Raw genomic sequence first — 23,602 nt, 5'->3', positions numbered from 1 at the left:
AGGGAAGCCAAGAGTCGGTATCTGCACCGCTCCTGAACTCCTTGATCTTTGTTACTAAAGGGAATTTGGGCTGGACAGAAAGTTACGCACACAGACTCACTGCAACAAAAACAGATGAAAATTCAGAGAAAAAAGAAATTGAAGAAGTTGAAAGTTGCTGGGCTAAAATGCCACGGGATAAGCAGCCACCTCTGTTCTCCTAAATTCTGACAAAAACCTACAATCCTTGCATATGCTTGGCCTGTCTAGACTGTAATTAGCAGAAGAATCAAAAAGGCTTATGCAGCCTCTGAGGATCTCATTTTTCTAGATATTGGTCAGAGATACCCCTAAATTAAGGCATTACATCTCTAGGAGCCTTGAGGCACAACTGGACATTGATTTCCATGCATGGAGGAAGGCTCGAGGGAGGAGGAACGAAGGTTGCGCTGGAAGGGGGACTCACACAGACTGGAAGCACAGCTCTTGAAAGCAGCTCCTTTTTTCTTTCATTTGGCTTCTGTGTTGCATATATTCAAATTGACCAGCAGCAGAATTAGCTCTGCAGCAGGAAAAAACAGAAATAGGTCCAGTGGGAAAAGAAAAAGGGAAGGAAAAAAATTATTCCCTGGGTGATCTTACATTAGCATGTCATATCAAAGTCCTTATCTCCTATATCTTTAGCTGTTCTGTTACATTTACAGCAGAAGCATTTATAAATATTGGAGTAATTCTCTAAATTTCAAAATTTTCAAAGCACTTTACCAACAAACTCTGAATAATCAAATAGATAGCAATGGGATCTGAAGCAGGGCGGGGATTTCTTAATGAATCAGACTGGAAATTTTAGGGTGATTCAATAGATTGGAGGTCATTATAGAAATAGAATTGCAACTGAAAAAAAGCATTGAGACAGTTTCCGCTAAAGCAGAGTTATGTTGCGATGTCTGGAGAACAAGGCTCCATGGAACCTCTCCAAAAAAGTCCCAGTTCTTTAGTTAACGGCATGGAAAGGCATTTGCTTAGATAAGGCTAAAATACCCACTGGCCCATTGTCACCGATCCTGTCCCCCTTTATGGCGATTTTGAAGAGAATGACAAATTTTGCTCAGATTCAGCCCATTGCAAGCCTTGAGGCTGGCCTCACCCAGCTCCGGCAGAAGGGAGCGCGTACAGCGGGAAACCTTCCCTTTTATCCTTGAGAGGAATCTTTGTCCGGCCAGAATCCACGTTTGAAATCTAGTGCATAATCACTACCCGTGACAATTACTGTCTGATGAGCGTCATCAACAGCAAATAGCAATAATATCTCTTTGTGCCTGTGAAACAGTCTGTGGGCTAATAAACTAATTACCGCTGTCTGAATGCCACGTTTCCTTGCTCCAGAAACCAGGAGTGCGTTTTGCCAAGTTTCAGTTTACTCCGAGATCTGTCAGCTGCGCACTCCAGCCTGCTGCCTCCAGGACAGCTGAAGTGGAAGGCTGCATAATGCAGATGCCGTCTAGGTTTGAGGCAGCTACTTACACAGCCATTTTCCACTTACACACACTATTACGTAGCCGAAGGGATAGTAGGAAAGCATGGCAGTCATCGCATTGTCTTAGGGACGACAGATCAGCGTGAACTGTAGCGCTACTCGGCGCACTTTGCGGAATTAATATTACAAGATGCTCAAAATCGAGCTGCTGTTTGACACCGCTGAACCATGTCCACTTCACCAGAAGGTGAAGGTTCAAAACGGACCTGAGCCTGCTTCAGTCAAACCCTGCTTCCAGGTAACCTCTGCCTTGTGCTGCTGGAGGTCTGCGCAGCCTTTCACAAATGCGGGGTCTGGCTTTCCTTGCTGTCGGGGGAATCGCCCTTCCTCCGGCTCTCTGTTTGCCCCGCGCCGCTAGCCAGGGGCTCTGTCAATATTGCTTCTTGGGTTGCTGCTTTCTCGGTCGAAGTGCAGAGGCTTTGTACACAAGCAAAAACTTACCCCAGGTGGTGACAAAGAATTTTGAAAACAAGATGCAGAACCTATACAGAATATCCCTTTCTTAGTGCCTTTTTGGAAGACTTTCCCAGATTCAAGGATAATGCCGGTTCCCAGACGTTTTCCAGTGCGTATCAAAGGCATGAGCCACTGCCCAGCAATACAAAACATGTACTTCTTTAAACGTATCGCAAGCTTTCCATCCTTCCTGAGTGATCCCTAACCTGTCACACCTTCAGTGTCCTCGGGGGTGGGGGGGTGAAGCACTGAATAGACAAAATGAAGAGGAGGGCAGGGAACAAAACCAGAAAAACAGTAAAAGATAAAAGTTTCAGTATGACAGTTTTTATGTGCTGGAGACCCCCAGGAAAAGCTGCAGTCACCACTCAGCAGGGGGTTAGTGTGCTTTCTTTCAAGGTATTTACTAACAAATTCAGGATATTCACTTTGGTTTTAGCACTTAATCTTTAAAACCACAGATAGTTGTGAACTTACAATGCAAGACTTTGTCTCAATTTCTAAGACCCAAGCTACTGCTTCACCATACAGGGAAGCAATAATTGAACACAGACTTGGGAACAGCCTTTACCTGCACATGAAACTGCTTTTGTAGGCCACCGACTTGTGACACAGGGTCCAAACCTAATGTAAGATAAACTAGGCACTCTGCTGTTATAGGAGAAAACAAAATATTCCTGAGAAGTGAAGACAAAACCAAAAAATTAGCAAAGCAATTATCAATACCAAAAGTAGGAAACCAAGTTTTCAATGCCAATCCTTTAAAGCTTGTTTTCTAACTTGCAAGTACTGAAAACAAATCCTTCCCTGAAGGCCAACTTACTTACTGCATGTTCTCATCTTTTTTTAAAAAAAATTGTTTTAGAAAATACTTGCCTAAAGAGACACAAAGTTGTAAAGTGATGTGAATATTGTATAACAAGTATTTAAAGAGATCTGTGATAATGAGCTCTTCTAACAAAGGCACATGAGATCCAACTGTTGGAAGATTAATTTGGAAAAAAATCAAAAACGGAAGGAATTCTTAAGAATTAGGTTCCTGGAATAATTCATGTAGGAAACTGTATTTTAAAACCAGTAGCAGATTAAGTCAACCCAACCTTACTGCAGCATCCATATCTACTGCGCTTCTACTAAACCCGCTGAGCAGCACTGCCCCTTACCAGGCTCTATCCGTGGTCTCTCCAGGTCTCCCCCACGTACTTAACAGCCTCGAGCCTTTCTCTTCGCTTCCAAACTGCAGGGCAGGGCAGCACAAGGACCGAAACAGCAGAATGATGCTGTAAAAGAGCAAGTTCCTTCACCAGCTGCAAAGTTTAAGGCTCAAAGGGTTTATGAAGAACCCCGTGTGGCTCTAATGCCTCTTTTCTGTATCCACCGCTCTTTGCCTCCCTCACAGGCTGGGCTGTGTGCAGTACAAGGATGCTCATCAGCATAGAGGACCTTTAAAAAAAATAAATTTAAATGAAAACTGAGCATTTCTACAGTAATTCTGGCAGCAACTTGTATTACCACCTCATTGTTTGGGTTTGTTTTTCCTCAGATACCTGCTCTTATATTCAATACATGCGAGGGGGTAACTTATCGCTGAAGTTCACCGCAGTTTAGATGGGGGGAGGTGGAATAAAAAGCCAAGCACCTGGAAAACACTTCATTGCTTCTTTATTTAGATGCGCCCGCAGTACAGAGCCTCTTGAGCATGTGCAAAAGAGGAAGATTACACATTTATAGCTGGGAGCACCATTGAGTTCGAGTTTCTTTGATACCATTTTTAAGAAAGTAAACTATTTCCAAAGAATGACATCTGAATCCAAGAGCTTAAGACCTGCTTGTACTTTATCCAGAGGTGGAAGGTATTCTTCTTTTATTATTACTTCGGTGTAGAGTAGAAGACATTTTCACAGTCTGGTTGGACCAGTCTATATATTTTCATATGCACCTTTTAATATATATAAAAAATGTTTCATCTTCCCCCCTACCCACAGATAGTTAAATGCATCTAAATTTAAAAACAGTAATGGACCAGAGCATTCCTATGGGGAAAAATGAACTTTTGCTGCCCTCTCCTGCTTAAACAATGAAATGCTAAAATATTAAGATCTATGAACCTAATGCTAGCCTTGAAACAAAAAGCATGACAGGTCATTCGCTATACTACAATCAAAAATAGGACAACAACAAGAAATGTATCAGTACTATTTATATTTGAAAACTCCTCATTGTTACATGAGGTTATGAATACAACATATTTACAGTAAGTGATCCAAATAACAAAAATTTGTATTCAGAGAGGTCATGATAAAATGCGTATGCTTCTGTGGATGCGAAGCAACACTTGGATAAAAGTTTTCAATCAAAATTAATTCCATTTTGTTTCAAGATACGGCTTCATAGACTTCAAAACAGAATACTGGGCTATACAAAATCTGCTGCACATACCAACTAGAAAAACTAATTTGTGGCTCACTCCAGAGCTGCTAAGGGAAGCAGGTGAGCCAAAAATGAAAAAAGCCACATGTAAACAAAAACATTCCTCAACCTTGAGCATTGTCACCTTCGTCTTGTTTTAGGGCAACTGCTTTGGGATGGTATTGTTACACAATTAAGAGAAAAGGCCATCTTTGTTTTCCAAGACAGAAATAAAAGCAGATTATTTCAGTTTTACTTGGGAAGAGAAGAATCTAGTCTTTCCCCTTCCTCACAAAACAATAAAGAGGTTTTTTAAGCTCCTAATGCATTTTCCTTTCCATAAGGAGCATGAGAGCCTGAGGCTGTACTTACGCACATTTAAGTACAGCTGCTGCATTTCTTACTCAAGCAATTCTTGGCTCTAACACCCTTGATTTTTCCATATATAGGAGGAGATAAAAAAATAAATCAAATCCTTTTATTTATGCTAACAAAACCAAGATTAAATTTACTGTAACCCCGCTAGCGAACACTCCAATGGCATTAGAATACTTTTATTTAAAGCATTCCAACCTTTGGAAGAGAGACAAAAAACACTCAAAAAGCAATGAAAGGAAAACAATAAGGGAGACTTGCAAGATGAAGAAAGCAATGTGTGCCCAATTTAAAGTATATGAGAGGAACTTCTACAGTCGTTCTATCCCCACAACCTGATGCAATGCCCTAGTATTGAAAATGCAGCTCTTTCCTTTTACCAGAGAGCAACCCTTTCTCCTGAAACCAATATGGCACAGGATACGAGCGACCACCCAACAACTGCTGTACGAGCACTTAACAAAAACATTTACACAAATAAGGTAGTTTCTGGAACTCAAAAAGCAAATGAAAGCATAATTAAATAGACGCACTGATCACACTTGGGCCCATATGCTGCCGCCGCCTTTGCCTACAACTCCAGTGGGTACCAGTGGGAGCTCTGCAGAGCGCCAGGGCATCGCATTTGGATCGCGGCAAACAGTGGATCCCGGGGGTACGGTCGTATCACTGTGGCAAGTGCTTCTTCATGTACATTGCACCGTGCAACCTAGTGTCGTATCAGCCTTTTAGAGTCAAGTGACTAATATCACATCGTCTCGTTCACTTAAAAAGAAACATTCCTTCTCGGAAGTGATAAATCATCTATAAACTTTAGATACTCCCCACTATCCCCACATCAGAGGTAACATCAGAGGTTAACAAAATATTGCAACCCATCAGGTTCTCATCAGTTTTGTATGATCAACACCAGAATATCATGTCAAAACCAAAAATAGTTATGAACAAACAACACTCACCTAAACTCTAAGTACAGGACAAGGTGCTTTTTCTAATTTCATATTGTTGTGTTTTACTCCACCAGGTGGAAAATATTAATCTTTTCTTCCTGCATTGCATTCTATCTCAGTTTTTCACAATTGAACATAGTCTTTGAGCATGAATTTAAGTCCACCCTCTCGTAAAGCAAGATCATTTCACACAGAAATCACACTAGCAAGTATTTTTTGGTAACAGAAATGAAAGACTGTCAAAATCAATGGGCTAAGGGATATGATTTGTTATAAATTTATTTAATCTTCAGTATTTCAGCTTGCACCTTTGCTTCAGCACTTTAAAATAAAATGTTTCAACTATGACAGTAACTGCCTAATTTACATTGCGTCCCAGTCAATGTTCTTAAAAGAAGCTCATATTAATCCCACTAAACCATGTTGTGTTTGGTGTTGCATAAGACTAGTTCCACGTTTGTTTTTTTCAGAATTAACAGTGCCAAGTTTTTACAAAATCGTTGTTCACAACATTTGTGTGCGCAGACCCAGGAATACAAACTGTGACCTGATAATCCTGAAACAGTCAGTAGTCTAGGAGGGAATTCTTTTTTACCTCTTTTCCACACCTGAAAACAAGAAAACTTCAAGTCCTACTGTATATTTAAATGGTAGGAATAAAAATATACAAGCTTGTATTTATACTGTATTTCTATCAATGGCAACAGGTCATAAATTCATGTTTGCAACTATCACAAAGACTCATGAACACCAATTCAGTTTTATACTGTAAATACTGCTGGATTGATGGTTTAGGATTATCAATTCACTGTTGTCATACGTCTATAACAGTTCAAAAGCATCCTGGAGAAAAATCCTGAAACACATACCTTTCGGTATATAATAATGCAACTGCATTAGCTAAATATATACTGTACATAAGTCTTATCAGCATTTTACCTACCAAAGATGTAAGATTCCACTTTCAAATACAAAGCAGATAGCCAATAATGTATACTTATAATACAGCCCTCTTTCGTTGTTTTTGTGTTTGTTTTTTTTTCTTTTGTTTTAAACAATTTGGTCACAATGCACCTTTGATATAAAAGCATTTTAAACTTTATTATTAATACTCAGAACATTAGGATTTCCAGAATTTTTTTCAGTAGCATTTGTAGAACCTCTTTTGGTAACAAATACAGTAGTTAGGAATGAGCATCCAGATGAGAATGCAGAAGTATATTATCCAGAATCCTTTCCAGCTAAGACCATAGGGCTGGTACTGTGATGAGTAATAGTACTAGAACCACAAAAACACTACAGTATGTTTCTTAGAGGCTACATCCTCTTTTGCTGGAACACTTTATAAATACATATTAAAAAGTAAGGCAACAACTCCAAACAGTCCAAACTGCTATCTCAACTCGATTTCCAATTAGATCCATAACCACTGGAGATCAGTTTCATCCTTGCACTGTTTAGCACTTGTCTATTCTTTCGAAATGGTCGAATAAAAACATACTGTAATAATTTAGCAATTAGTATTTCTAAAACAAGTTCCGTATGTGTGTCCAATGCCGCATCACTAATACTGGTTAGGTACTGAAGTCCAGGGTGTTACCACTGCCCATTTTTAAAGGATTGTGGACACAAATTTGGATTTGCAATAAATAGGTGCATGAATCCAAAGCTCCCTTTACTACTATGTTTATCACCTACTTGTTTTTTTTTAACTCCTAATGTTCAAATTAAGGAAGCACCAGAGACAGCCTGGTACTAAAAAAAAAATGCTCACACCAGTAAACAAAACTTTTATTCAGGACCTGTGTTTTTCAGGGCCCTGATCTGAATGGACATTCAACTTATGAAGATGTGCAAAAGGAAGAAAAGTCAAATTACAGTAAAGTTATCCAGAGAAGGAGGATGTTACACAAACTCATAAGGAAATGACAGTCTTTTTTCTCTTTTACTATAAATACACTTAACAGTTTAGCAGAAAGACAAGCTAAATTTTAAGATTGTTCACATTTGAAAGTTGTATTATACTCTCTGCTAACGATAAATAAGGAACAGGTCCTCACAATGGAATTCCACATCGCAATTTTCATCAACAGATCTTTGAAGACTGGTTTTAAAGAAGGGTCAAAACAATGACTATGTTTGCAAAGTTCTGAGAAGTCCATCTGCTGTCCAAACTTTGGATTAAAGTCCTTATTTTTTTTCCTTTACTTAGAGACAGGTATATACAGTGCTGTTGTAATAATGAAACAAATGTGAAATCTACTGTAAAGTTGCACAATACAGAAAACTGTTGCTCCATCTTCTACTACATAAATGTGTGACTCCACAGGTTAATAATGCTGTTTTGTTTTTGTGTTAAGTTGGAATTATTCCATCACGTCTAAGACCTCTCTTTAATTCCAAATCCTCCAGTTTTTTCCACAGTTCTTCACGCTCTTTCTCTTTCTTCTTCTCACTGATAGATGAAATAAGACAAAAAGTTAGCAGGACAGAAGACTATAGAATATTTATGTTAAAAAATATAAAGTTGACATTAATTAGCAGCACTAATTTTGTTGAACACAACTTCAATTTTCCTAATTTTTCTTTCTTTCTTTTTTTTTCATTTTTGATACCTACCATCAGTATCACTAAACGAAACAGTACGGAAACAATATAAACCAAACTGAACAAAGTGACAGTGTTCATAGACACTCATTTGTAATGCAGAGGAAAAAAATGGCAGTGGACATCTACTATGGAACAAATATATCATGATTATAAAAAATTACATTTCAGGACCAACTTACATTTAATTATTTTCAGATTTATTTATTTAAGGAAGGTATTTTTTTAATCATACATATAACAGGCACTTTCTAGAACAACCATTCCCTTATTCTTTTAGAACCACTGTTCTGACTTACATTGGCTGGTCACTTTCATACAGCTTAGGTACCAGCCAAGGGGAAGTTCAAGCTACAAGACGTGCCTTTTGTTCAGTGACTTACTCATTTTCCTTAGCAAATTCCTACAAGATCTACATAGCATCTCCTTTAATAACAGACTTTAATGGCTGATTTGATAAAATTGAACAGCTAACCTAACATTTACTTTATCTGCGTTATTTGCTTTCTGAACTTCCTGTCTCTGTCATAGCTTGCTTTGAATAAACTTCCTTGACCACTGCAAGGTACAAAATGGTTTCAATTCCTATTACCTTACCTTTTAGTTTCAGATGAAATGGAAATCTAACAGTTATAGAAATACAGATTCTCTGCCAGTCACAGAAAAGAATTCTTGAAAAATATTTCAGCAGCTTAGAAACATCCCTACACATCTTGATTCAGTCCAAATGCCAACATCCGGTTCATTTATTTGAAACTTTGATTTCCCAAGAGTATTTTAAATGTATAAAAATACAAAAAGCTTTCAGATAAATCCCTGACAAACAGTAAAGAAGAAGGAGGAAAAAAGGGCCCACCGTCACTAGATTCTAAAGTATTTAAAATTAAATACAAGAACGTGAAATAGCCTGACATTTTCAGGCTACTTACCGTATTTGTCTTCTAATCATTAAGAAATATATGCCTGCTTACCTAAAAGACTATTAGAGGATGATCACCTCAGCCAACTTACCTATTTGACCTATCAGTCATTAACATTTAACATATTTCTCCTCAAGCTTTAAGTGGTCTCAAAGCTGCCCTTTTGAAATATGATTTCATTAAGATGCCAAAGATTTTCTGTAATCGTTAAGGTAAAAATCCCAGTTTATACATTAAGGTATTTACATGTTTTAAAACATGTAAATAAAAATGGTGAAATGGTTAGCACCAGCCTTGATGTGAGATACAACATCAGTAGATTCAAGAAAAATTCTTTGTGCATTTCGGTCAATAAACCCTACCCCTTATCCAGACACGGGACATACCACTACGGTGCCTGGTCCTGTTAAGAGCAGAGTTCCTCGCCTTAAGAGGCAAAGCGCAGTCACAAATTGGTTCAAGTCACTGAGCTCCTCAGCAAATGGCTGGGTTAGATGACCATCCCTAAGATTCTCTGCCTTTTCTGCTAGAAAACCACACAGTGTTGCCTCAACTGCACTAGCAGATTAAGCCTTATTTATCAACACCTGTTCAGAACTGATCTGGCAAGGTGCATCCAAGCCTCTAAAAGTAAAATACTGTATTAATGAACTAACTTATTAAATGTAGATTATTTATTGTGTGTATTAAACTTTGTTTCTTACAACAGCGAAGCTGAACACAAGGACAGTGTGACTCTGGCCACACAATTTAAAAAACGTGGCCTCCAGGAGACTTCACAGGCCATAGAACCTAACAAAGTCTGAGCACATACAGTGCCCTTTGCTCTGCCTGAGGGAACCCTGAGTCACAGAAAAGGTATGACTTAAATGAAATTGCAAACTGTTCCTCAGACTTCCTCAAGTTTCCTCACTGTTTTCACCTAACACTTTGGATAAGCTGTAACTTTTGAGAAAAGATGCTGCACTATAATTGGGAAATGAAAATTAAGGAAAATACAAGAAAAGACAAAAAGCATTTTACTAGGGTGGAACTAATGTTCGTATGAGCGGTGTATCTAATGGAGCCGGCATGCTAGAAGACAGACACAGCAAGACCTCTGAATAAGATATGAAAGAGTTGAGAGATGTCTCTTTGCTTTGAGGTTACATCTAGCCTACGAACAGTAGTTTGGAAAATCAAATCTTAGGGTTTTCCCTCATGTCTCTTTCCAAACCTCAGTGTAACTTTTTTGAAGCCTTTAAGTAAAGTGTTAATCTTTAAAACCTTGGTTTTCTTTTACTATTGAAGATCTCGATACATTTAAGTCTTTTGGAATGCAGAGTCAAAAGAAATTCCATGAGGAATACAGATTCCCAGCAATGCAATGGATACTGTATTTCATAAGGGGTAAAAGAACAACCTGTGCATGATATTATCTTATATCTTGCAAAGGAAAGCTAAAGAGCATGCAAGGGGAAAAATGAGGCATTGCATCTATGCAACCGCATCTGAGTGTAAGGGAAAAACTAAACAGCAGGCCTTATGCACAGCTGACAAAAAAAGCTTTAAAAAGTTACCGCTGACGATCTGACTTGTAAGTGGCTGTCAGCTCGTCAAACATGGTGCTGTTCATTTCCATAAATGCCTTCAACACATTGTAGACTAAAGCCACAATAGCCCTGTGAAACATTAAAAAAAGAAAAAAGAAAGGAGTTTATTAGTTTCAGGTAAAACAAACATGAAATAAACGTGTCTTCTCTTACCAGCATTTCTGCAACCGGTTCTGCTCTTGCAAGTATGATAATGTAAATTCTTTGATTTCAGTGAAACTACTTTTGATTAACATATTTAAAGGTGAGAATCAGCCTTCATGTCTCTACTGACTACTTAAATGGAGCAAACCAAAACTCCAGGGTAAAAGGTAACAACAGAAAGCTATTACATATAACTATAGACGACTCTTCCCTCATGCTGTGGAGCAATTCTGAATGCAACTCCAGGGATTCAAATCATCTATGCTGGCAGGAAGAATAGAATTTAAACACAAAATAGGAGTGATTCATATTTCCTTATAATTTTTCTATGAAGCTGAATATTCAGTGCATCTATGCAAAATACAAAGCTGTATGTCAAGAGTGATTTCCTTGTACTCATATATATTTCATATTCATTTTTACTTTGGTACAGTAAAAAAATTCTTAAAAACCCGTAAATCCTTCAGATGAGTGGTGCAGTATCTGTGTAAAACGGTGTGTGTGTGTACATACATATTAAAGAATGAAAACTTATGCATTTTATATATATAAATTTATATATTTATATACATACACATAATATAATATATATATAATGCCTATATATATATAATGCCTGCCTACTCTGCTTATCGCTGTTCCTGACCTTTCCCGAGAGCCAGTACACACCACTGTTTATTTGAATTTAAGTTGCTTAATTGCATAAAACAGGACAGGCGTGATCTGTTCATTACAGGAAGAAATTATGTAGAATAATAATACTAATAATAATAATAATTTCAAAAAGGCTTCAAATGCATTCTGTCCCACAAAGGTTCAAAAAAGGTAGCATCAGCTTACTCTTTTACACTATCTGACTGGACAACTAACGTAAAATATACTAGAATTTCCAAAGTAAGATGGGCCTGCCAATAGCCTGATTATCTAAGGGTCAAAATTCCTTCCTGGCAGAGTTGAAGATAAAGAAACTACAAAGCAACTGAAAAGGGAGAAGGCAAAGAAATCAATCTAAACAACTTCCAAAGAATTTGGAACAGATTATCAATCGAGAGATCCCAGTTCTTGATCCACTATGATGGTCATCATGCTCACACACGGGGCTGCTAAGAAACAGCTCTTTAGCCGCAAGGCAGTGAATCAGCATTTCAGGTGTCAGAAACCTTTGGAGCTAACGTATGTATCAGACAAACCATGTGCCATTTCCCACACACCTCTGTCTGTCATTCACCTCTTCCAACAAACTTCCTTCTTTGTTGCCTACATTTAAAAATGTGCTTATAAATTTGGGCAGGAACATGGGCAGGTTGGAGAACGGTAATGCGGTACCCTGGCGAGGGGGCTTTCTACAAGGGCCTGTAAGGATAGGACAAGGGGGAATGGCTTTAAACTGGAAGAGGGCAGATTTAGATTAGATATTAGGAAGAAATTCACTACGAGGGTGGTAAGACACTGGAACAGGTTGCCCAGAGAATTTGTGGATGCCCCATCCCTGAAAGTGTTCAAAGCCAGGCTGGATCTGATCTAGGGGCAGGGGTGCTGGAAATAGATAATCTTCAAGGTCTGTTCCAACCCAACCCATTCATTCTGTGATTCTACTACGCCACGGAAAGTGTCTTTTTGTCACCCGCATTGGTTACAGCTTTCCAATCGCATTAGCTTCGTCATGTAAGCATACAAACTTGAGGGTTTAGTAGGTACAGAACAAAAAGACTAACGTCTAAAAAGACAAAATATTTTACGAATACTTTACAGTAAGGTCTTAAAGCAACTGGGACCTGAATGTAATGCAGCTCATTAAAAATACTGGGTTTACTAAACGGTAATCATCTTGACTTAGAAAACCTTTTCAACTAAACTATAGATTACATGGCATCTAACTGCAATAATATTTTTCATTAAAACACTTTCTACTAGATCATTCAGTTTAAAAATAAAAATGTCAAATTAACAAGATATCAATATGAAGCAACTGGTCAATTACTGTGCATAATAGAGAACAGCTGTATTTAAATAAATTTAGAAAAAGCAACCTAGTGTAAGAATATGATATCTATGATTCATAAACATTTAGAAAAATGCCAGTACCAGAAGCATCGGTCTCATCCATGATACAGCCACAAAGCTTTATTAATGCCAAGCAATATTCTTCTAGACAATTTACAATCTGGCTTAAGACATTAACCAGTTTATAAAAACCATGTAGGCAAAACACTTGATGAGCAACACTTTTTCTTCAATAACAATGTAACATCTAATTTCCCTTTTTTCCAACTTGTGAGAAGGTCTATTTTTACCCCATAAGGTAGTGATTTTTGTAAACATACCAGATAATTAAAAACATTTTGAGACAAGCTCAAATACAGACTAATTTACATTGGCATTAACAGAGTTGCACCTGCTCATACCAGCTTTGGGTCTGGATCTCTTCCATTCAGCTGACATTCCCTAAGTTTATCAGTGGTATGTCAAATGGTAAGATAAAGTGTAATGGCAAAAACTTACGGATTCCAGTGTTCTTTAGAAATCCTATAAAGACTGGAAAACATGATGGGAAGTATAACATTTGAATTCTCTTCTATCAAACTCATGATGTATTCGTTATTCCAATAATACAGTGCTCTTTCGGCCACCTTTGAGTCAAAAGAATAAAATATTAACAGGAATTCAGATACCTATAATTCTGTAATTTTCTGAAGGAAAAACAAATCACAGAAATTTCACAAAGATCAATTAACAGGTATCATTTACTTTAGAATTAAAACTCTAATCAGTAGTATAAGAAGCATTAATGGAATTAAGTTTTTATTCCATAATTCAGATCCCACAGCATCCACTCTCTCTTTCCCTGAGCAATATGTTGTTACTCAGTGATGACCAGGTGCAGACACTGCATTAACGCTGCAGCTGTGGAGAAGAAGAGAGAGCAGCCAGACTTCTCATCACCCCCTTCCCTCACTGCTGTGACTGCAATCGGAAGGAAAAGAGCTGTGCTGGGATACCAGAGGAAGGAGACAGGGAAAGGCCCAGTAGCTGGGTTGAATAAGTGAGGAGAGATCTTAAGTGTGGGGAAGGTATCAGTGATAATAATCACCTTGGGGAGGAGCTGGGGGAGGGGTGGGGGGTGGTCAGAAGGGAAAACACTGATCTAAATTATGCTGAAAACAAATGTAGTCCAAGGAAGAGCGAAAAACAGTCACATCTGCCTTTGTGCTAAGATGCATCACCTAGCTTAACATAAAAGACGCTACAGGCCACGAATCCTATCTCCTCTTGACATACGATTCAATTTAAATCCTGTTTGTTCCCCTTCTTCCCATACACAATGTGAAGAAAACAGGCTATGGGTTCTATCACCTCTAATACAGAGGGAAGTAAGCAGGAAAACAAGAATGCTGCACAATACTGCCCTAAAAAAAAGGGAACAAATACATCATACGTGGTCTATCGGTCCAAAGGCCATATGATGAGTACCTGTAACCTACAGTCAGAAGGGCTCAAGTCTGTTTGGATACAGTTTAAGGCCTTACGTGGCTCAGAACAGTAAGTGCTGTGCTGTCACCCCTGGCACATCTAACAAGTTATTCATGGACCTCAAAACTAAAACTTCCACTGCAACATACCCTCTTCCATAGAAATCCAGAAGACAAGTAATTTAAACCACATAACATAAAATACTATTTACATCTGGGGCAGCATTATGTCTGAAATTGAGATTACACATTCCTATACAAGCAATAACCTTTACCACTGACCTGAAAATGAGGGCTAGAGACACACTTGGCAATTTGTTTAAACAAGGGTTCCTGGATTTTGACAAATTGTGATGGTTCAATTACATCCAAGATTTCCTCCAGCTCTCCTAGGAACATGACCTAAAGACAAGGAAGGAAGCATTAAATATAAAACCTCTGAATAATCTTAATCAGCACAATGCTGCTAACCCTCCAATACCACTTCAGGGAAAAAATGGAAGCCTTATTAGCTCAGCAAGACCACCTCTCAAAAAATGCTATCAGTTCTACCTTTAGCAGCTTCCGGATTCAGTCTCTCAAAAGAAGGAAGATGAGCATGTGCAAGTGCTGTATTTAAAGTACTCCTTTACAACAAAACTCAGAATTGCACCAGTATATCCATGCTGAAAACCTAGCCTCATACAAAGAATTGTCTGGAAGAAATGCTTTACTGTGAGGGTGGGTGGTGGGGCACTGGCACAGGCTGCCCAGAGCAGCTGTGGATGCCCCATCCCTGGGACTGTTCAGGGCCAGGTTGGACAGGGCTTGGAGCAACCTGGGCTGGTGGAAGGGGTCCCTGCCCATGGCAGGGGGGTGGAACTAGGAGACTTTTAAGGTCCCTTCCAACCCAAACTATTCTGTGATTCTATGCATTTGGCCAAGGCTTAATACTTTATTAACTACGGAGAGTCTCTTAATTTTACTTCATTTTTGGAAGCAATATTCAAAATACTGGGTTTGCTGTGCCACAAAATCTCATTAGGGAAACTCAGATTTGCATCAAGTTTGAAATTAAAATGCAAAGGTCTAACTGCATCTTTTACATGTTTAGCAGGTAAATGCCAGACAATAAAATATCTTTCATCCTCCCTGGAAAAATACTGGCCTTACGTATAAACTATTCCAAATCTAACAGTTTTCCCATTTATCCTCAACTATCCTCCTTTCTGAAACAAAAAAATTCTCTGCAGATTTTGTGAATAGAAACCACAGTTATCAAGCTTTTCTCTTCATAGTCAAAAACATCCAAAGAAACAGAACTGAAGTATGGAGAATCACTTAGAAGAATTAATACCAAGATCCACCACAGCATGTGCTATGTACCTGGGAATAGCTAAAGATTCCCTGCCTATTTTATCATAGAACGAAATAACTCTTATGTTTTGTTAACAGTAGCGTATCACTCACCTCTTTCTGACTGCAGGTTTTTGGCCAGAATTTCATTAAACCTCTAATAACCTAAATTAGAAGGCAAAAAAATTTAGATTTTTTACTTTTCTCTCAAAAGGGCAAGCCATTTATGATACACAAAAAAAAGTATTAAAGAAATATTTACTGGTTCTGTGAGTGAGGGGTCTTTCTCCAGAAACTGTACTATGCAATACGCCAGCTGTGAAGCAGTAAAGATTTAAGAAAATAAAGTTAGAATGTTTCTATGAAGAAATCACAAAGAAACATTATTTTTTTTTAAAGAGAGACTCAAGGTAAGATGCTATACAGCTTTCTCAAATGGCATCCAATTTTAAACTGAGATGCATAGTTTGCACTGTGCAAATCCACTCAAAGTTCAGTTAAAAAACCCAACAGAACACATTCTTAAAAAAATTAGGGTACAAAGTAGCATATACAACAAAAATCAGAGCAACTTGCAATTCTAGATTGAGTCATACAACCAATGTTTTGAAGCTTCTGTTACTCTCTGAAACTGCGTCTTTTTACACATTTTACAGATCAACAAAATAATGAAAACTCTTGCAAGATGAGCTGACACAGCTAAAACCTGGAATAACATATTCAGAAAGCACAGTTTTATCAGCATAAAAAAGCCTGCACTATCTGAAAATCAGAGAAAAAGGCAACAGGTATCACTTATCAGAGGAAAAATTATGTCATGAAAGCTGAATGTATAGAAAGATGTATGAGAGCGTAAATGCAGTATTAAGGAATCTGCAAGGGAGAATGTTAAGGATTATGCAAAAATGTGGGCATTAGTATTTGGAAAGTTGCCAGGGTGAAGAAGAGCCTTGACAGCACAAGACTAAGGAAACCCAAACATCCTCCTGGGAGAGGGAATGGGAAAGGCAGACTTGTGAGAATGAAAAAATAGCAGAGAGGAAAACCAAAAGAGAGAATTTAACTACTGAACAAAAACCCCAAAATATTACAGATGTATGTCACACTTCTAATTATCTAATCAGAACAGAAGCAAGACATATATCATAGAAATCATATTTTAAAAAATCTATTGCATGTTTTCTACATTTTGAAAATTTCCCCCCACCTTTTATGTGCTACACAATTAAATTTCTAAAGGAACCTTATATCATTCTAACTCAGCAGAAAATATTTTCACAATTTCTACCTGTGCATGGAAGAGGGATAAACTCCTGACAGTATGTAAAGGGATCAGCACCTTCACCAGAAACTGTTTATGCTCTGCCTTAAGAGGTAAAGCAAAACCATTGATAATACTAGAAATTAGAAGAGAAATATTTGTTAGTGTTATCATCACAGAAAACATTCTTGAGGTCTGAACAAGCACTTTCTACATTAAAATAATTTGACAGTCAGTACCTGTTTACAAAGAGCAGGCTCGTACCATTTGTAAACAGGTGCTGACTTTTCTCCTGCTTTATATTAGCAGTGTAGTATATATCTAGGTAGTAATTCAGCTCTGACTTAGGAATAATCATAAGAACAGCTGCACAAACCTGTTGCCAGATAAGACTGTCTATGTGGTCTGTACATTCATGTAAGCAAGGTGTTCTTGAGTAATTAACTTACCAGAATTTAACTTACTCAAAATATTCACACTGTTAGTGTGCTAACAAACATAAAATTCTGCAGCATGTAAAGATGAAGTGCACAAAATCTAACACACACACACACACAAAATCAGTCCAAAACTTTTGGCTGTAATTTGCATCCAGTTATATACTCTTGGCAAAGATGTGACAGACTTGCATGTGAACTTAAAATGAGCATGTGTACACATCTGCTTTCAGAATCAGGGCTTATAGTAATACTTTTTCCGAATCCAACACTATTCTGACATGTCCAGAAAGGAAGTTTGAGATAGGTAATAAATAAAGACTCATTTACCTTCCTAAAATTTCCAACAGTTCAGCTACGCCATTGAAGTGTTCAGTTTCATAAACAAATCTAAAAAAATAAGAGAAGTTAAATATAAGTAATAGATCAGTTTCCTAAAATGTTCATAAGCAAAAAGTACCTTCTTCCACAACTTACCGTAGAAAAATATTATTAATCTGTTTTCGGATAAATGCTCTAAGACCCAGAAACTTGCCATAAATTCTGTGCAAGACTGTTTTTAGGTAGTCTCGTTCTCGAGGGTCCTCACTGTCAAACAGCTCCAACAGCTGTGTTTAAAGGAAAAACAGAACTGAAATAGTAGATATTTAACAGGTATAACACACAGACTTCCATATAAAAGTTAAAATTCACGAAAGCACATGCATGTAAGAACATATCTGCGTTACCCAAGGTGTAGAAATACAGTATTAAAAAAATCTGCTGTAACCCCAGCACATCATCACGAAAATCAGTTTATTAATTTCCACTTCTGACATAACAAAACTTTGGAAATCTTCAAACAACTAATAAAAATCCTTCTCCCCAAAATGAAATCAATAAACTCCTAGATGCTGTCATATCTACAAAATAAGTTTGCCTCTTACCATCCAGCATTCCTTCACTCTGCAGAACGAAAATATCATCATTTGCTCTAATATTTTGTTCCAACAACATTGTGTGAAGGTCACATCTTTCACTTGTAATTTATATTAATGAGCTCTTAAGCCTTCCTAGGGATTGCATGGCCTTCACGCTGTGGAAAGACTCAATGGTGAAGTCTACGCACTGGCTTTGCTGTTACAGGATCTCCACCAACCACCACAAATGAAAGTATCAGGGGGAATTAATCCTCCAGGTCGAACAAAATGGTAACTTCAATATCCAGTTCAGAAAAAACAAACAAACAAACAACCACAAAACAAAGCAAAAACCCCAACAAAACAACAGGAGAAACCTCACCTTTACTAAGTAACTGTTTAAGATTTTAAAACAGCAAAATGATTACGTGGTATTCAGTCAAAAGAGAACACCAGCTGGTGCCTTGTACAAAATCCATCCTGAAACACTTGACACCTGAAGTTGCCTCTAAGAATTAAGGCATGAAATGAGCACCAGAAGTATCACCTGCAGACCTGTGTTCTATTCCCCTTGAATCCTCTACACAAAAATAAGAGCTTCCCCTGACCCCTCCTTCTTCATCTTTTTTGACACCACAACACTGCCTGTTCTGGCAGACATTTGGAGTAAGAAGGTTAACTTCATTTAAAAACCAAGCATACCAAACAAACAAGAAAACCCAAACCCCAAAATCTCCACCCCCTCAAATACACAGAAAATGGGGAAGTTCAACATAGTAATCATAAGTGACCAGTATCTCTCTTGTATGAAAAAGAAATTAACTGTAAACCAGTACCAGTCTTGCAAAAGAAACGAAGACAGTTTGCCAAACAGGTCTTACAAACGTCTAAGATACTGTCAGAAAATTATTGCATGAATGGTAGAAAACAAAATTATCTCGGATTCACAAATAGATAAATTAAAAATACCTATTATAAGTAGCTACGTCAGTGTATGTATACCACCTGATCCCTGCTACACAACTTTGAGGAGGCGAAAAAGAAAAAGACAGAAAAATATGATTAAAGTTGTTAAACTGTCTGGGATTTTGCTTTCTAACATGCAGGTTTAGGACTGATGCACACATTCTTCATTATTTTGGATGTTTCTGTGGCTTGTAATGAGCTCCCACTATCTTTTCCTTGCAGTAAGAATCTGGTGGGAATTTCATGAGGCACCGATGAGGTTTGTCAGCTGCCCTCCAGAGGTTATAAACACATTGCTTTGTTCAATTAGGTCTACAGTTAAATAAATAAATAGTCACCTCATCCTTCCCCAAATAGCAAATTTCACCCAAAGACAGCAAACAGCTGGAAACACTTATGTTTTTAATTTTCTTACTGGATTGCTTTTAGGAGCAAAGTATTTATATTTCCAGTTCTCTTATACAGATCCTCTGTGGAAACGTTGCTGAACTAAGACTCAGTCTCCCATTTAAGAGACCGAGAGAATTATTTTGATATGTCCAATTTGTTGTCAGGTTTCAACAATGAAGTCTTATTTTTATGGATAAGCTGCAAGAGTTCCACAATTTATGTGACTATTCTGACACTAAACTCACATAGAAAAGGGAAATAAATTTTCCAAAATAGCAGCCTCCATAACATAGACACTTGTGGATGTATTTGAATGGTATGTCTCTTAGCAACCACTGCCTACCATTTCAGGCTGCACAAGCAGGCTTTAGAAATGAACAGTTACACTGTTAAGTACAGAAATTTTATCAAAACATACAGCTTAAAGCCAGAAACACATCTGTATCAAAAAAAAAAAAAAAAAAAAAAGGCAAAAAGCAAGCAAACAAGAAAAAGCTTGAAAAATGTCCATTAAAATAACTGTAACATTTTTTCATATAGGCATCCTTACTGCCAAGCAACACTTCATTAGTTCCTCAATCTTTTTATAAAAATTAATTTAGACAGAAAGATGATTTCAAAGACTGTCACGCCTGTGTTATCAGTGTCGTGAAACACCAAACATCCTTAATGCTAAGTCACAAATCAGTTCCCCATGTAAGCAATCTGTAGTTGCAGATTCTTACAAGTTACTCTAGCCACACAACAAACACAGTAAGCAGCAGAACACCTCAGTTCCTATAGGCTAAAGAACTTTTTATAGAAAAACGTGAATTTAAAATTGACCCACTGTGTATAGCAAAATATATTAAAATGCATCACCTAACCATGTGGCCAGAACTTACGAATTCTTAGAATTCTTTTGAACCCTAATTGTTGTATCATACATTTTCAGATACGTAAGTTTTAAAAACTCTGATTTTCCTCCTTCAGCAGATACCGTTCTTTTATTTAGTAGACTTAATAAAGACTAACAGGATTTTAAAAAAAAAAATAAATAAACCTTGGTTTAGACCCATTCTCCTGGGCCAAACTGTAAAGGTTTGAATGCCTTGGAAGGGCATGGGTGGGATGCCACCAGTCATGACCAAGTTCAGTTCAGCTGCACGTAACAGGAGCATCTAGGAATTATTTTCTCTCAATTTTGAAGTAGAACAAAAGCATTCCTTTAATGCAATCTGCTATATCTGAAGAAAATAAAACCAGTCCGGAAAAACCTGTCAAGAGCAATTACCCCCCCATGCATATTCTTACATTTCTACCAGGTGCTGGACAATCAGATTGGCGCACCTACTTGTTCAAATCAGTATTTAGACGAACAAAAAGGAAACTGCACCATACAGGTTTGGCCCAGATGAAAACGCTCTTGTATTTAGAAGGTGGGAGAAGTAAAGACATAAATATATCCTATTGCTTTTGTAGGGTGAAGAAAGTCCTGTGATATTAAGAAAGAAACTGAAGTCCCTTCTTTGAATCCTTTAATTTAAGGACAGAAATTGCTCTCTTCACTACATTTTTCAGGTATTCTTCATACAAATAATACACATGGGCAGCAAAAGCGCTGCTTCTATGGCCTGAGCACTACAGGGGAAAATAAAAGCTCTATGACAAAGGGGTGAGAAACATCTTCAGAAACGCTGAGTTTCTTCTGCCACTTTTTGGCTTTCATTGAAGTCTCAGCCCGCAAGGAAATTCCCTTTTCTAACTAAGTAGGATTCTTTCTAAATTTCCCCGATTTCAAAAGCAAGCTATGGACAGCATTAAACAGGAAGCTCTTTCTGATGCTGTGGCTAGACAAAAATTCACGGTGGAAACAGAAAACACAAGATAGGTCTATTCCCAAAAGCTGAAGACAAAAGTTGTAGCTGTGGAGTTTCCTGGCTTATCCCAGAAAACATTTTCCTTCAGCCATCTCTGTTCTGGTGTCTGTCAAGGCCTGGATGAAACTTCCTCAGTAAAGAAGACCAGCTACTGGAGTTTCAAGTGAAATAACAAAGCACACCAGAAGCCTAGCTTGTACACAAGGAGGAGGAAGATTACATAGGTGTCAAATACCTGGCCACCAGCTGACCAACTGACAGCGGCCATCTATTCCATTTACCCATAAAGATGGCCAGGAAAATGAAAGCTACACATTCTTTGCCAATGTCGTTTATTTTTGATGCTACTTCTTCTTCCCTGCTTTTAACAGAGGCTGAACTTTACATGGCCTTTTGATGTACTTCCTCCCTGACCACTGCTAGCATCACTGCTTTCAGTACTGTACTGGGAACAGGTTTGTCAATGAACTTCTGCCCCTGTTGCCAGCTCTCCAGCAGAGTCAGAAGGGAGAAATATTCTCCTATTCCAACAGAAATATTTTAACGATGTTAAGACACATTAAAACTGGTGCTTAAGTAGCCTATCTAGATAGCAGCATTTTTAAACTACTCAATAGTAAACCTTTCATTTTTCCACAGTTACTGTTTCGGCTCCCTCTCATAACCAGTAAGTCAAATGTTTTGATTCAGGTATCAAAACAGGAGACAAACCAACTATTTTATACATATCTATAGCAACAGAGACTGACATACAAACGCACAGACACATTTCCCCTACCTCCACAGACTGAAAACTTTCATTGTATATGCTTATTTGCAACACAAAAAGGCTAAACAAAGTTACACTTTCAAATTCTAAACAAAACCTTTTTAAAGACACTTTTTTCAAAAGCAAAATGAAACCTTAAAGAAAATGGATCAGCTTACCTGCAATACAAATTTCTGATCTATGTACTTTTTGGCAATGCTGGGCTGAAATTCTTGGCTTTCCAAAAATCGTATGAAAAACTCATATACAAGCTGCAAAAGAATAAGAAATATCCATGGCTTAGTTTATGACTTAATTACTCTTTATATTTTTAAGTATTTCCTTAAATTCTTTCGCTAGAAAATAATATACTTATTTTCCTACAGAGCAAAAGGTTAAAAAAATGAAGAATATTTTCTCCTTTATCAAATTGCTATCTTAGTCAGAATTAATTACATGACCTTTTAAAGTTAGCTTTGCTTATTTAACTCCAATGAAAGACATTTCATCACCAAGAACAAGCACTGCCACCTTGTAATGCTTGTTATCATCTTGTAAAGCTTCCTAGAGTAATTGGAAAGCACATTTAAACTGCCCTCTGAACTGCTGAAGTCACATCAAATACAGACATTACTATTCTGAAAGGGTTGGTGAAGAAATACTTAAATTAAATTAGGAAGTGCTTAGAGTAGCGTTGTACTACAACATGAAACACAGAACAAGAATACAAACTGGAATTTATTCAGAAGTTCCTGACTTACTATGAAGACTAGCTCAGAGCTAGAGAAAACCTGCTTACTTTCAAGAAATTCCATCTCTGCCTGAAATACTCAGCAGGACAGCAACAGACTTTTCATTTAGCAGAGAAAAAGAAGAGAATAAAAACCAGGCAAAAAGGAAGCAAAGTGAAACAGGGACTGTTGTGGCCTCGTAAGACAGCAACTCTGATCAGATGAGCAATTCTCTTTGCTGAACCTTTTCAAGAACAGCAGCCATTGAAAACTGTTTCCTTTCTGACTTCAGTGAGCATGATTATTGATACCGAAAAGGAGAAAGGAAGCTAAACTACATTTTAAAATAATTTTAAACCTTTCCATGCAAACGCCAACATGCTCCAATACTGCTACTGCTGCTTTAAGTCAGTGCTCTCTGACTTCTAAGAAGCAGCAACAGGAAATCAAAAAGAGCGAGAGAAGTTTAGAAATATGACATGGAAAAAGTGACAGCTTACATAACTAACTTATCAGGAAATCAATTCCATCACCTTC

The 23,602-nt window shown here is 37.6% G+C and overlaps 1 protein-coding gene across 4 annotated transcripts in view; it reads right to left on the bottom strand.

Annotated features, from left to right (window-relative positions):
- Nucleotides 1-3,617: 3,617 nt before the first annotated feature.
- PPP2R5E (protein phosphatase 2 regulatory subunit B'epsilon) overlaps nt 3,618-23,602 on the bottom strand; it is a 77,409-nt gene continuing 57,424 nt past the window's right edge. For 3 of the 4 annotated variants that reach the window (XM_055715722.1, XM_055715723.1, XM_027802563.2), the window contains 10 exons: nt 22,514-22,606; nt 17,950-18,080; nt 17,803-17,862; nt 17,063-17,171; nt 16,037-16,090; nt 15,889-15,939; nt 14,722-14,841; nt 13,472-13,599; nt 10,793-10,894; nt 3,618-8,161 (listed from right to left, as the gene is read on the bottom strand). In XM_055715722.1, coding sequence (XP_055571697.1) covers nt 8,062-8,161; nt 10,793-10,894; nt 13,472-13,599; nt 14,722-14,841; nt 15,889-15,939; nt 16,037-16,090; nt 17,063-17,171; nt 17,803-17,862; nt 17,950-18,080; nt 22,514-22,606 — 948 coding nt within the window. In that variant the 3' untranslated portion in view covers nt 3,618-8,061. The remainder of the gene's footprint in view (nt 8,162-10,792; nt 10,895-13,471; nt 13,600-14,721; nt 14,842-15,888; nt 15,940-16,036; nt 16,091-17,062; nt 17,172-17,802; nt 17,863-17,949; nt 18,081-22,513; nt 22,607-23,602) is intronic. The other variant, XM_055715724.1, reaches the window with a different exon arrangement.

The sequence above is a fragment of the Falco cherrug genome, chromosome 7, assembly GCF_023634085.1.
Source record: "Falco cherrug isolate bFalChe1 chromosome 7, bFalChe1.pri, whole genome shotgun sequence".
Lineage (NCBI taxonomy): Eukaryota > Metazoa > Chordata > Aves > Falconiformes > Falconidae > Falco > Falco cherrug.
This window is presented reverse-complemented; position numbering and strand designations above follow the sequence as displayed.